Source organism: Haliaeetus albicilla, chromosome 14 (genome assembly GCF_947461875.1).
Source record: "Haliaeetus albicilla chromosome 14, bHalAlb1.1, whole genome shotgun sequence".
Classification (NCBI taxonomy): domain Eukaryota; kingdom Metazoa; phylum Chordata; class Aves; order Accipitriformes; family Accipitridae; genus Haliaeetus; species Haliaeetus albicilla.
In genome coordinates, this window is record NC_091496.1 from 10,622,997 (window position 1) to 10,641,974 (window position 18,978).

At 38.7% G+C, this 18,978-nt stretch overlaps 1 protein-coding gene across 8 annotated transcripts in view; it reads left to right on the forward strand.

Moving 5' to 3' along the window:
* PCLO (piccolo presynaptic cytomatrix protein) overlaps window positions 1–18,978 on the forward strand; it is a 384,880-nt gene that overhangs the window by 193,736 nt on the left and 172,166 nt on the right. For all 8 annotated transcript variants that reach the window (XM_069801695.1, XM_069801688.1, XM_069801689.1 and 5 more), the window contains exon 6: window positions 197–2,211. In XM_069801695.1, coding sequence (XP_069657796.1) covers window positions 197–2,211 — 2,015 coding nt within the window. The remainder of the gene's footprint in view (window positions 1–196; window positions 2,212–18,978) is intronic.

Sequence of the window (18,978 nt, forward strand, 5' to 3'; positions counted from 1 at the left end):
TTTTGCACAGAGGTGCCTGCATGTGCCTGCATGTTCAGAAATGCTGTTTCCTTCACATCTAAAGTAAATCATTAACCTGAAGATTTGCATGCAGTTTCCCCCTCCCATTTAATTCATCAAGATGGGATGACTTTCAGAATCCACAAAGCAGCATTCTTTTGAGGGACTGGACTGTAACTTTGCCCTGTAATTTCAGGTGAGGTTATGGATTACTCAAGCAAGACTACTGGTCCTTATCCAGAGACTCGGCAGGTGATTTCTGGCATCGGGCTCAGTACACCACAGTATTCCCAAGCAAGAATGGTATCATCTCTGGCTTCCCAGTTTGGTGTTGGAAGTGTTTTAAGATCATCCAATGGTGTTGTTTATTCTTCAGTAGCGACTCCAATCCCATCCACATTTGCCATCACTACACAACCCGGTTCTATTTTCAGTACGACTGTCAGAGATTTACCTACTCTCCAAACAATTGACTCAGTGCCCTCTTTATCAACTTTGCAACAGAATCAGCCACTCCCAAGATCATACAGTTTCTTGACTACAGTGGCAGCTGAAAAAGATAGTGCAATTACTGCCATTGATATGGAGACAGGGTTACCACCTCTTACTATAGAAACTATTACCACTGAGCCAACCAACTTGATACCTGCTTTAACTACAGCATCTGAAGTTTATACAGACGTAATTGAAGATGAGGTTGCCCTTCTCATTGCCCCTGAAGAAGGCAAACAGCAGCAGCTTGATTTGGAGCGTGAACTTCTTGAGCTTGAGAAAATTAAGCAGCAGCGCTTTGCAGAAGAGCTGGAATGGGAACGTCAGGAAATTCAAAGATTTAGGGAACAAGAAAAGTTTATGGTGCAAAAAAAGCTTGAGGAGTTGCAATCCATGAAACATCATCTCTTATTTCAGCAAGAGGAAGAACGACAAGCTCAGTTTATGATGAGGCAAGAGACATTAGCCCAGCAGCAATTGCAGCTTGAACAATTCCAACAACTTCAACAACAGCTCCACCAACAGTTAGAGGAGCAAAAAATTCGTCAAATATATCAGTATGGTTATGACCCTTCAGGAACTGGCTCACCACAAACTACCACAGATCAAACACTTTTGGAAGGACAGTATGCAACCTCAGAAAATGGGCAGTTTTGGCCTACTGATGACGCAACCACTACGGCTTCAGGAGTGCTGGGTATTGAAATTCCACAAAGCCAAACATGGTATACAGTTCAGTCTGATGGCATTACCCAATACATACCTAGGTCTGGTATCCTAAGCTCTGTTTCAGAAATGTCTCTTAAGGATATTGATGTTAGAGAGGAGAAGCAATTGAAAAAGAGAAGTTCTATGCCAAAATTACGTGGTCCGTATGAGGAGCTTGAGGAGACCCTGGAAGAAGAGCCCCGGTGCTTCAAAAAGATAGTGGACAGTGGAGTGCAAACTGATGATGAAGACGGAGCAGACAGAGGTTACACAAACAGGAGACGGAGAACTAAGAAGAGTGTTGATACGAGTGTTCAGACAGATGATGAAGATCAAGATGAATGGGATCTTTCTAGCAGATCCAGAAGGAAGCCTCGTGTAGGGAAATACAGTGAGAGTACCACTGAGGCAGACAAAGCTAAACAATTCTCCAAGGTATCTAGTATTGCAGTTCAGACAGTGGCAGAGATTTCAGTACAAACAGAACCTGTAGGAACAATAAGAACACCTTCAGTCAGGGCCCGATTGGATGCTAAGGTTGAAATCATAAAGCACATTTCAGCTCCAGAAAAGACATATAAAGGAGAAAGTTTGGGATGTCAAACAGAGACAGAGTCAGATACTCAAAGTCCCCAATATCTGTCAGCTTCATCTCCTCAGAAAGATAAAAAACGCCCAACACCATTAGAGATAGGATACTCATCCCACCTTCGTCCAGACTCCACATTGCAGGTAGTCCCTTCCCCTCCCAAATCTCCCAAAGTTCTCTATTCACCCATTTCACCTGTTTCACCAAGCAAAGTTATAGAGTCAGCATTTGTGCCCTATGAAAAACCCATCACTGATGACATCAGCCCTCAGAAGATGCTGCATGCTGACATTGCCACGGTTCCTCCATCAAGCCCAAAGGCAGCAAAGATGATGCAACGCTCTATGTCTGATCCTAAGCCCCTGAGTCCCACAGCAGAAGACAGTTCCAGAGCTCAGTTTCAGTACACTGAGGGTTTCATGGTAAGAAGTATTTGCTTGCTTTTTTTTTTTTTTTCATTTTTTTTTAATATGCAATTCTACAGCTATCAGTACAGCATGAGGGCTGACACACTCATCTGCAATACCTGTATATGTAGTCTTTTTGCACACCTTGCTGAAAAGTCCCAAGGAATGTCTGCTGTCTAAAGCAATGGTTATTTGCTTCATTGCTTTGCCTGGAAATAGAGGAATCGATATTACAGTCTTACTAAGATGCAGAAAAAAACACAACAAATTCTTGTTCAGAATTTGGAAGTTACTTTATGTTTTACATGGCAATTAATTGCTAATATAGTGGTTACCACCAATTCTTCAGAAAATGAAAAGCATTTTCTTTCTAATCATAAACCACCCAGCTCTTGTGGCACAGTCTGTAGTGCATTTACCGTGAAATTACTGCATGTGCCTTCTGAGAGGCAGCTAACACCAGATCTATAATTACCTTAGTTAGCTGACCTTTTTGACCCTTGTGAGATTTCTTGGCCATTTGTGATTCTGTGGGTAATCTTTTGTGTCCCAATGTGTACATCTTTTACCTCTCCCAGACCAAAAGGTCTCATATCACAATTCCATTTTTTGTTTGTTTGTTTTGGATAAGGATTATCAAGAAGTTATCCAAGTGTTGAGGGCTGTTTCTTATGGGGTCAGGGAAGGCAATTTTGTATAAGGCTGACATCATCAGGAGTAAAGTTTCTCATTTCTGCAGTATTCCTTTTCCTTGAGTAGTAAGATTTCTGATTTGGGAGTCAGTCCATTATTTATGAATAAGCGGAATAAGTCTTGGCTAACAAAATACGTTTATAATTTAACATGTTCTTGGCTGTCCTTGTGTCCGAGTCCATTCTTTTCTGTCAGTTGCAGGGTCATTTTCTTATTTGTCAGAGCTCTGGAAGAGTTGCCATTTGAGTTCTTCAGCAATTTTTATCTTTTATGTTCAGTTATCTGTGAATACATGAGTGATTAGTACAGGCTGGATAGAATAAAGAGGGTTTGTTCTCTATGTTTGATAATTTGTGGTGGCTTTCAAATGCAGAATTGTCTGGTTATATCCTCCAAGGCTCCCACTGTAAGCAGTTTCTGCAGCTTCACATATTTGTGTGGATATTAAATGCTTACTATGCTGTTACTGCTTGGAAAACAGTACTTGGAAGTTTGAAGGGAAAACTGTAGTCATGGCATTGGCACTCCATATCAACATCATTCCCTAATGCAGGATTAGCACAGTGGGGGAAACTGTGGCACAAGCACTAAAATTTCATGTAGAGGGTTTGGAACAGCATCTTGATGAACGTTGCTCATGAGTTAGAAATTGTTGGGTTCTACTAGATATTGGAGAGGAAGTATAATATTGTAAAATAACTGTCAGCGTAGTGAAGCTATTACTGAGGACAGATTATTCAGTTCACTTATTTCATAGATACATGTATATTTGATATGAATTGTATACTTTATAGGACGGATGATAAATTTTATAAACAGCTGATTGTTTAAAGGCCTTTACAGTAGAGTTTGAACACATACAGTATTCATTAATGAGACATGGAAACAAAGGGCTTGTACATCGTTGTTTATTTTTTACCCAAGTTTATTACCATTTTGCTTTGACCCCAAACACTAATGATCTATATTGTTCTTATTAGCGTGCAGCCATCAAGCAGCAAACAGCTCATGTCTCAAAGTACTTACAGTCTAAATAAATGAAGTGGACATTTTTATGGAACATAGGGTGCCATTAGACAAGCACAAGGAAAGTAAAAAAATTCCATGGATATAAAGTGGGCTGCACTAACTGTGTCATGCAACATATGGTGAGGAAGCGGCTCTGTAAACCTCCCATGATCATCATGGCTGCTTTCAGCTCTGATGTTATGTTAAGCATTAAGTCTGTTATACCCTCTCTTTCTGACAGAGTTTTGTTAATTAAATATCTGAGGTTCAGTTAGCTTAGGCTGGGATCAGGTACATGAAATTTAGAGGAGGAAAAGAGATATATGACAAAAAAAGAAAATATTTACAGTGACACTTAGAGGAAGTAATCTAATGACCTCATCAGCATCTGGAAATATGGTCATAAATTACTTTTGCAATTGCTATATCAGTTTCAGTTCTCAATTACTCTGTCCAGTTATGTTGTCAAGGACAGATCTTCAGTATAAGATCTAAATGATCTCCTAGTTTCCATGAGACTTACGGTATTCTCTCCAACATGTCTATGTTTGTTTATACCAGCTGAGAACCTGGTTTTAGGACTGTAAGATCTTGGAAGCACAGGAAGGAGTGGACAGTGATTTCTTTTTTCGTACCTTTTGTCAGTGTGTCATAGTGGACAGTGGAAGTTCTTCCTGAAAGTTAGCATACACACAGTGTCACTGCTGACAAAGCGTAAACCTTGTTGACATTTTTTCAACTCTAGACTTGTGTTGTTATAGCAATATTGTTGTTATACTTGAGTTTAAATACAGGATCGCTTTTGGATTATCCTGCTAAGTATGAAAGTAACATGTTTCCTCAACTTTAGAATATTTTTGGCACTGGGACTGTTTTTACATTCTTTGTTTGTACAGTGCCCACAACAGCTAAAGTCCTTGTCTGTTAATTCTCTTGTGTACTCCTTTTGTGCCTCCTGACTGGAGAGCTCATAATTGCTTAATTATAAAAAGGGAAAGGTAGAAGGGACCAGTTAATGTCATTCAAAACAATGAATTTCAGTGCAGAAAAACTTGTGAAACAGCACACTCTGGAAAAGAGAATTTACTAGAACTGAACATAAAAGAATAAAATGGAAATGAAAGATTGATCTTTCACTACCTTAGGGAAATGGAGTGTGTATATGAATATTTTTTGCGTGGATGAATATCCCATCACTTTTTTAATAGTTCTTGTTTCAGTGTTATGTCTTTGTCTGCATTCATAAACATTGCAGGTGAAAAGGGTGTTCATGGGTTCATGTATACATTTCACAGGCTTCTTTTTATGACAGTTTATCAAAAAAGTTGATCCTTACACAATCAATGGGACTAAAGGGGTAAGAATAAAATTGGTGTCTTTCTAAGGATTACAATTAAACGATACCTTGTCCTTCAGGCAATACACTTTTATCATTGATGTACTTCTTCCACTGAAAAATACATTTATTACAACATTTCAAGAAAAAAGATTATGGAGACTATGACTAAGACAGTTAAATTATGTCTCTATGTTTTAGAACTGCTGCTTTAAATATAATTTTATTCTTTAATGCACCCTTTATAGGAAGTTACTACAATGTTTTATCTAATCTAGTATAAGTGAAAGGCTGAAGAACAGCCTGGCAGGTAATCACATAATAATAAGTATCCAGATAATATTGCTTCAGTGATGGCACATTTAATTTCCAGGTAACAAGTTATATGTTTACATTACATTTTCATTTACCATCTATTGTAGTCATTGCCTCTATTTGAACACTTGAATGACCATAGAAGGTGGCTTCCTATTAATCCAAAGTAAAGGTATTGCTTTCCATTATGTTCGCTTTGGTAGTTCCTATGTGCTGTACATTTCTGTGATATGTATTAGTAATCAAGTGTAGCTGTGTCAAGGAAAAATTGTGAGCTATAGGTTGTCAGCACCAAAAAAAGTTGTGGAAGCCACCCATCTGGAATTGATACTTTGTAAAGATACCTAATTTTCCTGTTTTGTGAGCTTTGTGCTGCTTGAGCTCCCAGTGGCAATGAGCTCCCCAACAATGAGTTTGATAAACTGCCCTGCATTCCAGCATGGTAGGATTCCATGGAGAACAAAGCCATAGCAGTGGTTTCCATGAGCGCACTAGGAAGTGTTAGTAGAGTTTGGAAGTGGAGACTGAAACTCATCCATTCGGCAGCATCAGAAAATTGTGAGTACCTGTCTAGTTTAATAAAGAAATAGCTTTACACCAGTGCATCACAAAATCAAGTCACATGCCAGTCACAGTCAACTTCAGCACTTGTACACATTGCATATGTGTAATCAAAGATGGAAGTTGTCTTCCTTTTGCCTTTGGATGCAAAATGCCTGCTCAACTAAACTGAAGCTAATTGCAAAAGATCTTGCACATGAACTGTCACACATGTAACACCTACAGCTAAGTAATGCATAAAGACTCAGCAGAAGTGTTCGTATTAGTGAAACTAATGCAAAGACACATCTGTCAACAGCCTGTCAGCTTCAGGGTAGGAACTGTACATTTAAGTTTCAACACTTAGAACAAATTCTATCAACCTGTTTATTAAAACAGTTAACAGAGACTTTTCTCAAATTTTTCATCTGATGTGAGTTGCTGCAATTGTAAGGCAAATATAATTCAAATACGTATACTGTAGTAAAAAAAGATAATGATTTCAAGCAAAATCCCAAAAGGTTGTTTCTTTATTTAGATAAGAATTGCAGGACTTCGTCTGGAATAAGAGCAGAAGCAATTTTATACTGATTTTAAAAAAGTGATTTTAAAACTGTAAATTTCCTTAAATGACGTAAATTTAAAAGTAATGAAAACAAAGCACATTAATCTGTGTTTTATCTTCTATGGTATTCTAAAGTTTTCAACTTTAAAACTGAAGGTTAGGACTTCAGTGATTTGGGCTGTCCTTTGCTGTGTCAGACAAACTGTACATCTGGGCACTGAAGAGGGGAAACAGGGTAGTTGTTCCCAGTAAAATTTAAACCTTCCATGTATTATATCCATGATGTTTTGCTTGTTTATTCAGGACTAAGCTGATCACCAGACTTGTATTTCAGCAAGGAATGTTCTGCTTGGTTAATGAATGGAAAGAGTAGGGATAATTACCTGGTTTAAGGTTGGGTATTTCTGTTTGTTTACCTTCCTCAGAAGCAGGGAGTAGGTTTATTTCTTAGTGGCATGCCAGAATTTCAGGTAGCAGGTTTCTGCTGTTGTTGGAGCACAGGACATTGATGTTTCCCTTGGTTTCTTGTTATCTGGGCTTAATTGCAGCTAAAAGGAGTGGGTACTTTGTTATAGCTCTTATAGTTACTGTAAAATATTCAGAAGTGTTTTGTGGTCTGAGAGATAGGTGGTCAGATGGTTGTAACAGCAAAAGGCTTAATTCAGTGACTTCAAATTTCCATTTTAGTCCCATGATTCAGTCCAGAAAAAAAGAAAGAACTTTTTTTTTTTCTGTAAAAGTTATATTTCAATATGAAGGAGCCATTACCTCCTGCAGAAAAAGCTGCTGTTTGGGTTTAAGTACAGATGGGTGTTGAGTGAGGAACCGTCTTTGGTAGGATGTTAGAGTAACAGATATAAGTACAAAGGTATTTTTTTCCTTTGCTTCCAAGTGACATCTGTGGGCCGTGGTTTAATGAAACTCTTCTTTAGGCACTGGTGACAAATGGTCCTTCATTTTGGCCATGCGTACACCAGTCTTAAAGAACAGTCTGGGAGCAGCCCGATTTGCATGATTCATATGGTTTGCATGCAGTCTGTGAACTGCGTACCTGGGTCTGCCTGACAGTTTGTTACCACACTTCGCAATAGGCTAAGTCACCATGTAAGATTAGGCACGCATGTTCCTGCATCCCTGAAGAGTGCCCTGCAGCTACATATGAGGCTGGTTCATTGCTTATAGATAGGAGACCTTGGGATTGAATTCAGGCCAGCAATCCAGAGAAGATGTAGATGCACCCACTGAGTTCCTTTTGTGCTTGAATATCGTCACACACTTTTTTGTGTGTTTCAAAGAAATTCACTGGAAACTGAGTTGAAAAGATGATCTCACATCTAGAAACAATACTAGACAATCTTATCCCTGTGTAAATAGTAAAATAGGACTCATTTATCTTCTCCTTTAACTGTGTGGTTTTAGCTAGATTTAAGATTACTTTTTCCAGTAATGGTTTGAATTATTTACAATTTAGAGTCCTGTTAACATTTCAAGCTACTGCTTCCTGTGCTGTATTTGAAATCCTTTGGAATGACATTTATGTGACTCAGATGAGGTGTCTTTTTTCCATCTGTCAGGTCTTCAAAACAGAAAGACTACCCCACATTTGGTCAACATATCATATAAACTTTGTTTCCTAAGCACATTTAACTGGGTTAGTCAGTCTTGCCTGATACTTTCAAATTAGTCGATTTCACACCTTCTCTATTCAACCAAGGGACATTCATGCATAATAGAAAATTACTATGGTATTCACTCTTTTCCTTTTCAAAGGGAATCCTTAACAATCTTTTATAAAGCATGAGATTTATGGCAGAGTTGACAAAGAGACTAGGTTTTCTGTCACTTGGGCCTTTTCTCACCTGCTGTCAGCTTATCCATCTTCCTCTTAAGCCAGCTGTCATATACACATTAAAAAAACACTCCTGGCCACAAATTCCATCCCTCACTCTTTTATCTTCCATAAAAGACAAAGAAGAATGAAGGTACGGTAATATCTTTCCACTCATTTCCAGCTGACTTGGTTATCATGGTTATCCATTTTAGGAATACTTTGAGGTTTGGGTGTGGAGAGAGACCAATATCATGTTCCCTGCTTTAAATAATAAATACAGCATATAAATGTATACAGCAGAACAAAGCAGGCACAGAAGAATGACAGAGGGAGAGGTGCATACCAACCAGCAGGTTTTGGCCTACTTCAGCTCTGTTTTCCTCAGACTTTCATCTTCTGTCAAGCCATGGATTACTGTAGTTAGTCTGAATATGTAGTAGGAGGGTAAATCTTCTGCTAGTGTAATTGCCTGACTGAACTCAAAAGAGAGTTTCTTTCACATGTTCTGCTGATAAATTTGGCTTCCTGCATTTTATTCTGTCCACTCTTTTATGAGCAGCTATGACTGAAGCACAAGAAAATCATATTGTACTGAGCGAATGAACATACATTCTCCAAAAGGAGCAGAAGACCAATGTCTATGAAATGTTCCCTAGAAAGGAAGCACTGGCTGTACTATGTTAGCAAGTTTTTTGGTAGAATAAAAGCAGAACAGTAGATCAAAATAGCTGATGCTAAAGTATCTGTGAGTATACCATGTTGTTGTCCAAAAGGGCCCAGTCATTGGTTTGGACTGGTTTTCCTTGCTGGGATTTGAGCATATTTGAAGTACACTTAGGACAGAGCTTCCTATCTAGTTTTCTCTGGAAGGAACCTGGTTTGCATGCAGGAAAACCTCCCTGCAAACCATAGCAATGTGCACTAGCTACAGAAAACCAATTTATTCTTGTCAAAGTAGTCCAAACTTCATCTCATAACAAAGTGCAAGCTTTTCCCCATCATTTTATTAAAATATTTTTAAGTTTGTAAAATATTGTCTTGATCAGCCAAATGTGATTAAATGTTGCTTGGAAGTGATCCAAGACTGGCAAAAATCCATGATAGCTCATATGTCCTATATGAAGATTACTAAAAAAAAAAAAACAAAAAAAAAAAAACAGAACCACAGTACATCCAAAACTTATGATTGGGTATAATTAAATATAACAAAATATTCTGAACAGTAAAAAGATATTCTGTATACATCTTCATTCTCCACTGTGTGAATGGTTCCTTTCCTCTGCATATGAGGCCTCCAGAGTGCTCCTTTAACACAGAACAGTGCATTCAAAATTCTCCCTGTTTTTTGTTTTGGGGTTAGGTTTTTGGTTTTAGAAACAGTTCAGGGTATGCCAGTATTGAGATAATTATTCTGTGCAATCAGTTCCTTAGGATTTAAAAGGGTGCATCTCCATTAAATCCTGATACCTGGGCATACTTTCTCCAGGGACATACTTGTCCCTGGAGATTAATCTATTTTTACCATATGAGCTACTAAAAATTTCAAAACTCTACATTTTCCCCTAAAGAAAAATATGAAAAATATCTGCAGAGCTAGATATACCCCATACGATCACCCCAAAAAGTAAAAATAAAAAAAAGGATGAAATGAAGGAAGCCAGTAATCTTTGGGCTAGTTGTGTGTTGTTAATACTCATCACTGCATTATTAACTTCATAAATCATCTGCCAGAGCTCTGAAGTTTTACTTCTCATCTCTAGAAATACTGGGTAGGCCACATTCTCTTGTGCTATCAGTATTTCAGATTGCAGTGTGGGCTAATAGCACCTAACAGTTTGTGGGTTTTTTTTTAAATTGATAAGGCTTGCCTATGTTAGAACTAAGTTTACCTCAGTTCTGATCCTCAAAATCCTTCTATTCAGGCATTGGTTTTCTGAGTCAGTGACTTCATATTAAAAATAATTTGTTAAGATAAATAACCTTATTTACAGTTATAAATTAAACTAGGTGTAGGCATAGGGGTTTACATACTGATGCTGCAAAATTATATTTAAGTAGTATGAAATATTGAGAAAAATAGTCCCTTCTACTGTACTTCTTTACTTTCTTACTCTAGCACAATATTATTTATTGATAATCTAAAAGTTTTGCAATTACTATTTTTTAATGGAAGTTTACTTTCCATCTGCCAGCTGAAAATAGATATCTTAGGTCAAATTGGTCACTGTCAAACTGGAAGGCAGTTTTTAGTGGGTCAAACAAGGGTTTGTCATAGGCTTTACTTTAATAATTCAATTGCAATTTAGAGTATGGAAAAAGCACTCATATAGCACTTGCAGATCAATATAGGAAACACAATTACTTTGGAAAGCAGAATTGCAATTCAGAACAATGTTCTAAAACCAAATTCAGTAGTGATACAGACACTACAGGTACAAAAAAAAAAAAAGTATTCAGAAATACAGCTGTTTAGGCCACAGCAGTACTGAAAATATTCAGGTATAGTAGCAAAAGCTCAGACTTAATATGACTTAAAAATACGAAGTGCTTGCAAGAAAGGCAGTGGTGTTCTTGGGAAATGCTGACAACTTGTGCATGTGTAAGATATGTGTTGTAATTTTTCTACCCTGCTCAGTGGTTGGTGAGACTTCAGGTATAATATTACATGCAGTTTAGGTTAGCACCACTTAAGAGTTAGTGGGACTGAAAAAATTCAGCCTTGAGCAAAAGAGAAAGCATAAAAGACAACAAGACATCAGTTTAAAGGCTGAAGGATCTGGCTGTGTTGATCTAGAAAGACCGAAGCTGGACAAGATAACAGTCTTTCACTGTGTTAAACATTATTGTAAGTAGGACAGCTACTAACCACTCTTCACATCCAGTGGATGCAGGAAGGGGATTGTCTCAATTTGTGACCTGGGATATTTAGTATCTTTATAACTGCAATAGCACAAATGCCTTAAAATCAATATATTTTAGTGAAACTGTGTTACATAGTTATATTGGCAAATATATAAAGGGATAGACAGCCTACATGACTGATTTCCCTTCCAAGCCAAGAATATCTTGAGCAGTATGAGTAATAGCATTATCTTTAAAAATGGAATTCTAAAATTAAATACAACTTTCTGTAGTATTCATGGATCTTCTTACACATTATCATCCACATCATTGCTGTCAATTTGTATTGATACAGCATTTGTCACAGACTACTCAAGTGAACTAACCACTCAGACCATATAGGGCTCTTTCTATAACCTGAATGACCTCAGTGATACAGTATTCATTTAGAAAATTGGAAGCTGAGACAAAGACAACAGGTCTGTAATCAAATAGCTTAAACGCCACCTGTCTTGTTCCTTCTGTCCCTTAACTGAAGTGGCATTTATTCCCAATTTTACATTCCTCTCCTTACATTTCTCTTCAGAAGCCTAGAGAGGTCTAGCATCTTCCTTGACTGACACAAGGGCATAGGCTACCTAGTTAAGATATGAGGGATTGGAAAGATCATGTTTAATGTTAGATACTGGTGGTGTAGAATCACACCTGACCTGGTCACTGTAGATTCCTGTTGCAGTCTGCAGGCAGAAGTATTCCAAGGGAGCAACAGTTCATCTACTTATTTTTTATTTGCACTTTAAAATATGATTAATCCCACTGATTTCTCCATTGGTTACAAAGAGATTCTAGATGACTGAGACTGCTTTTGGTCAAGTGAATCCCATAATCTCTTGAAAAGCCTGTCTTCAGAGTCTTCTGTGTTCTTATTCCCTGCTTTTTCTCTCATTAGAAACAGTGAATTATTTACTCATGTACTAGTTTCCTCTTACTAGTTCTGCACAGCATAAGTTATGATTCAGTTAAAGTTAGAATTATAAGTTGTTTTCTAGGTGCCAAAGCTCAATTAAAAAAAAAAAAAGATTAATTCACTGAAATGTCATTAAAAAAAAAAAGTCTTTCCAATAGTTTCCAGTTTCTCCCAGCATGCTTTTAAGGTGAATGGCTGCTGACAGATGGGCATCATAGTGCAGACAAACCTCTTATTTACAGAACGAGGTTGGCTTTGTTGATACCAATTCAGACTTTCAGAAGCTATCCTGTCAACAGTTCTCAAATCTGACCTGGATAGACCGAGATAGTTTTTCCTTTGTGTTTATCTTCTCAGTTCAATTTCCCCAAATAATTTCCAGTTTTGTTAGCAAGAACGAGTTGAACGCTAATAACTTCTTCAGAAACTCAGAAAAGTGATTTACCTGCTGCAGTGTTCAGTTCAGGGAGTGGGATCCATAATGGGTAGTGGTATGCTAAGCGCTTATAGTCTCTGCATTTAGAATGAAGATATGAGACAGGATTAACAGTAGCCAGTTTGCTCTGTGCTGTGATGCCTAAGTCAGCCATTTAGAAACTCCAAATACAGGGGTAAGTCTGAAAACATTGTCACAGGATGTGGCTTAGACATCTCTCTGAAACTGAGGCAGAGCCTGAAATTTCTGTCTTCGTATTCCTCCTCTCCTTCAGTATGAGACTACAGAGGAAGCCTGCCTTTTGGCTCTCCTCCTCCAGAACTTCTTGCATTTTGTACAGAACAAATTCAGGTCTCAGTTCAATTTCTCTTCACATTCTCCATCTGTACATATCTTCCCTCTAATCTCCTTACTGAACCCTACTTCTGTTTCCCAGACGGTCTCTCTCTGACACTTTCTCTCATCCAATCTAAGTCGTTTCTATCAAAATACAGCTTTTATTATCTCACCTTCCTCACTTTGCAAGCTGTTTGCTAATGCGGAATCCATGTCAAGCATCAAGTGTGGTGGTTCCCTTACACTGCCTGGCAAGCCTGTTCCCTGGTGTAGGATCATAAATGCCAAACAGGCTAAATGGGCTAGCCATTAACTAAAAGTAAAGGCAGGGTTTGAAATTCAATAACTAGTATGGAGGAAGGCCTGAAGGAGGATTAAATGCTGGGGATTTCCTCAATGTGTGTGAGATGAGAAGTTTAACGGTCCTGATATCTCTAAATCTGGATAACTGCTTGATATAGACAGTCAGCAGTTGCCAGAGGTGAAAAGATAGTCGGGGTGATGGATGGGGTGAATCAGAATGAGAGTTACCCACCTAAAATTTAAACCTAATAAAAAGAAGATTAATTTGAGACTCAGTGTTCATTTTCTACTGCTGTATAGCATTAATAAAACACAGTGGCATAAGCCTCAGGAAATCATAAGGTAGCTTGGAAGTAATATTTACTTCATAAGCTTGTGGAGTACATTTTCTGTAACCTCTTTCATAGTTGTGTTTTTGCTGTATATATATGGTGTAAGAGGGTAACAGTGAAGTAAAACTATGCTTCTTGTCTGAGTTAAAGTTGGAAACAATGACTGTCTTCTTCAGAAATTTTACTGTCTGGGTTAATCACTCACATCTTATTGATACTCCTTTCATGATTCCTAACTTATCCACAGCAGAAATATCATGGCTGTCTAGGAAGAATGGAAAGGAATCAGTGAGTTTGTCCTTTGCTCATTTGATCAGTGATGCAGTGGTATAGAGAGTTTTATAGTAATGCCTCCAGATATTTCTTCAGGCAGTAAAAGTCATTCTTCTGACAGCAGTAGTGTAGGCTGCTCCGAGTCCTTATGTTCTTACAGCCTGTTTGAACATTGCTTGTCTGAGTGAACTGTAACCCAGGCAGAGGAACCCATTTTTATCTCTTTTTTCCATTTCTTCATCATTTGGCCCAAGAGCTCACCAAAGAAAACATTGTTATAAAATAATATTTTTCCTTTATATGTACACATATATGTATATAAAATATATGTAAAAAAGCAAATTACTTTTCTGGAGGGTATTTTGCAAACATGACAGTATTTTTCATCTCAGCAGCACAGCAGTTACGGAACATTTTTGCCTACATTGAAGCTTTTATTTAATAAAAATAAATACTGCAGTCCTTACTCTTTCACACCTTCCACAGCATCTTGGCAGTAAATCCGTCAGGATGTTGGTGCCTGTATTATGTTTTGCAAACATTAACTAGCTAAAATTCTCAGCCGTCACAGTGACTGAGAAAAGGATCACCAACAAATTAGATTGGGAAGGTTATGTGGAGGTCATGTAGTCCCACCTCCACCTCAAAGCTGGGCTAATTTCAATGTTAGATCAGATGACTAGAGGGCTTGTCCAGCTGAGCTTTGAAAATCTCCAAGGATGGGGTTTTCACTGTCTCTCTGGGCATCCTGTTCTGGGACTTCACTGCTCTCATGGTGAAGAATGCTTAATTTCCCTTGTGCAACTGTGCCCTTTGTCTTTCACTCTGCATCTCTTAGAAGAGTCTGAGTCTGTCTTTTCAGTAGTGCTGCGTTTGACAGTTGAAGACAGCAATTAGCTGTTTTTTCCAAGCTAATGAAGCTCAGTTCCCTTAGCCTCTCTTCACAGAATCAGAATCATAGAATTGTTTAGGTTGGAGAAGAACCTTTAAGATCATTGAGTCCAACCATTAACCTAGCACTTCCAAGTGCACCACTAAACCATGTCCCCAAGCACCACATCTACACGTCTTTTAAATACCTCCAGGGATGGTGACTCAACCACTTCCCTGGGCAGCGTGTTCCAACACTTGATAACCTTTTCAGTGAAGACATTTTTCCTAATATCCAATCTAAACCTCCCCTGGTGCAATGCAAGGTCATTTCCTCTCATCCTATCACTTGTTACCTGGGAGAAGAGACCGACACCTGCCTCGCTACAACCTCCTTTCAGGTAGTTGTAGAGAGTAATAAGGTCTCCCTTCAGCCTCCTTTTCTCCAGGCTAAACAACCCCTCAGCTGCTCCTCATAAGACTGGTGCTCTAGACCCTTCACCAGCTTCTTTGCCCTTTGGATGTGCTCCAGCACCTCAATGTCTTGTAGTGAGGGGCCCAAAACCAAACACAGTACTCGAGGTGCGGCCTCACCAGTGCCGAGTACAGGGGCACGATCACTTCCCTAGTCCTGCTGGCCACACTATTTCTAATACAAGCCAGGATGCTGTTGGCCTTCTTGGCCACCTGGACATACTGCTGGCTTACATTCAGCCAGCTGGTGACCAATACCCTCAGGTCCTTTACCGTGAGGCAGCTTTCCAGTCACTCTTCCCCAAGCCTGTAGCGCTGCATGGGGTTGTTGTGACCCAAGTGCAGGACCCGGCACCTGGCCTTGTTGAACCTCATACAATTGGCCTTGGACCATCAATCCAGCCTGTCCAGATCCTTCTGTAGAGCCTGCCTACCCTCAAGCAGATCAGCACTCCCGCCCAACTTGGTGTCATCTGCAAACTTACTGAGGGTGCATTCAATCCCCTCGTCCAGATCATTGCCAAAGACAGTAAACAGAACTGACCCCAATACTGAGCTCTGGGAAACACCACTTTTGACCCACCACCAACTGGATTTAACTCCATTCACCACAACAAATTGGGCCTGGCTATCCAGCCAGTATTTTACCCAGTGCAGAGTATGCCCGTCCAAGCCATGAGCAGCCAGTTTCTCCAGGAGAATACTGTGGGACATGGTGTCAAAGGCTTTACTAAAGTCTGGGTAGAGAACACCCACAGCCTTTCCCTCATCCACTAAGCAGGTCGCCTTGTCACAGAAGGAGATCAGGTTAGTCAAGCAGGATCTGCCTTTCATAAACCCATCCTAACTGGGCCTGACCACCTAGTTGTACATGCTGTGTGATGGCACTCAAGATGATCTGCTCCATAACCTGCCCTGGCACCCAGGTCAGGCTGACAGGCCTGTAGTTCCCCAGATCCTCCTTCCAGCCCTTCTTGTAGATGGGTGTCACACTTGCTAACCTCCAGTCAAGTGGGATCTCCCCGGTTAGCCAGGACTGCTGGTAAATGTTTGAAAGTGGCTTGCTGAGCAGTTCTGCCAGCTCCCTCAGTACCCTTCGGTGGATCCCATCTGGCCCCATAGACCTATGTGTCTCTGAGTGGTGTACCAAGTTGCTAACTATTTTCCCTTGGATTGTGGGGGCTTCATTCTGCTTCCCATCCCTGTCTTCCAGCTCAGGGGGCTGGGTACCCAGAGAACAACTGGTCTTACTATTAAAGACTGAGGCAAAGAAGGCATTAACTACATCAGCCTTTTCCTCATCATAGAACAGCCAATCTTCACAAGCCCTGACCATCTTATTGGGCCTGCATTGGGCTCTCTAGCCAAGATTTTTAATGCTTTGGGTGGATATAAAACAGGATGGGAAGAGTATGGGAACCTCTTCCCAGTCCTGCCTGTCTACTTAGCATTGTTGCAGTGACACTCGAACTGCTGTACTGCTGCACTTCAGAAGCAAATTATGTTCCCTCAAGCACTTCCTATGCAGCTGTATAAAGAAATACACAGTAGAGTTCAGGAAACACTAGCCTATGCCCCCCATTAAGCTCTCAAACCCAGTAATTAGGTTAATTTGGGAGATTGCCAGATTTAGGTTTTTTTGCACTAAAACCTCCTTGTCTTTTTCTAGATGTTTTTTTAATACACTGAAGTTTTGAGAAATCATCCTTTCATAATAAAAACTAGTACTGATTATAGGCATGTAATGCATAGGTGATATATAAATTCTGAGAGACTAGCACCTCAGTGTCTGTCATCATTATAGAAAGAAAATGTATTATAAATGTATTCTGGATTTTTAACTGATAGATTAGAAAATCCCTCTTTCGTTCCCACATTATGGGAAACTAGGCTTGAAAATAAAGATCCCCCAAATCCAGTGACAGTATTCTGTAAAACATCTCTATGAGGGATTTCCTTCAAAATATGACATAAAAATTATTTCCATGATTTATACAAAAATAGTAAGAAGCTACTATTGAAACATAAGTGATGGAGCACTGCCAAAACACTTCTAAGTTACAGCACCATCCCAGATTGAAGTTGGCACTCATTAATGCCTTTTTATTTTGGAATTTCTTTGAATATGATTTTTAGAATATTAATGTTGGAATATTTTCCTCTATTCTGGAAGAATTTTTTTTTTAAATATTTTTAAGCAAATGTCTGTATTAAAGTAGCTTTACATTTTCTTGCAGAAGAGTGACTCTGGAACTAGAATGGTTTTGACTTCTATTTCTACTTTGGTTTACAATTCTTCAAAGATTCTTGAGGTGTATGACCCTTGGTCTTGAAGAAATACTGATGTTTTCCATTACTACTCAGTATCGATTGCTTATAGTATGTTTAAGCAACTAAATTCATGTGCAGATGAAGATCTGTCTTTCAAATCCTGTTGAAATATGGAAGTTTGTTTATAAACCATAAATATCATATCTGAGTAACAGGGGAGCAACGTTTGTTAAAAGTAGTAATACATTTTATTAACTTAACATTTTAATAATAAATGCATCTTAATACATATGCATTTTAAGGCAGATAAAATTTAAGATAAATGATTAAGGTATAATTGAAGGAAAAAAGTGAAATAATAAAATTGATCATAGTTTTTTCTGTCTTCTATAATTACCTGTTTGTGTGCTTAATGTAGAAGGCTAAGTATAAGGTAGAAAATAAATGAAGAAGAAAATTATCACCTCATTTCTGTTTCTATTTCTTATTACTTTCCCAGTCATTCGCATCCAGTTCACATTGGATATGCACATATTCCTACTTTGTTCAGCCTGTGTAGCCTCTCCATTCATTCTTCAAGCTTCTGTTAGTCCTTCTCCTTCTACCCATTCTTTCTTCCTATCATTTAAATATTGTATTCTTTTCTCCTTCTTTTTATGTTTCTTCATGTCACTTCTCTTTTGTATTTTCACTATTGAGTCATTACTTTAAAGCATGTTTGCTGGTTTCATGAATCTTTTACTTCATTAGTATTCACAGCAGTCTCTGGCAGTGTTATTATGTCAGCCACATTGCCACCTTAGCCACCAAGGATAGGAGTGTTACCAGAAAAGGGGCACAGAGAGCTGTCATCAGATGGGTCAAGCTCAAAAAGAAACTTCAAAAGATGTTACTTTAGAATTAAGTGGGGGAAAAGGAGGAGAGGCATGGGTCCAGGAGAACAGATGTGTGTCCACCTCATGATGAAACCCAAGTAGTATTATGTAGAGAAGTCTAAACTGGCTTTAAAGAAGTTATTTGAAGATCTAGAAGTCTTATATTAATGTTGCACTTCATGCAAGATAATGCACATTAACAGTTCCTTAACAGTACTAGACTTACTCTCCCATTAATCTACATACTGGTTTCAGCAGCAAAATTGTGTCTGCTGCGGTTTGCCAGCTTATTCTGATGTACGGGCACGACTGAGGTTGCAGAAAGAGAAATAGGAATAGTAGGAGAGAAGAAAATACTTTAAACAAGAACTGCCTCTGAACTCTTTGTGATCTATTATAATGGCTTAAGCTCAGAACTGAGTATGTTCATTGACTTTTAAATCCATAGAAGCTTGTGCTTATATCTCAGGGACTGTTGTAGAAGACATTAACTGGATAACTCATATGAAACTCTCT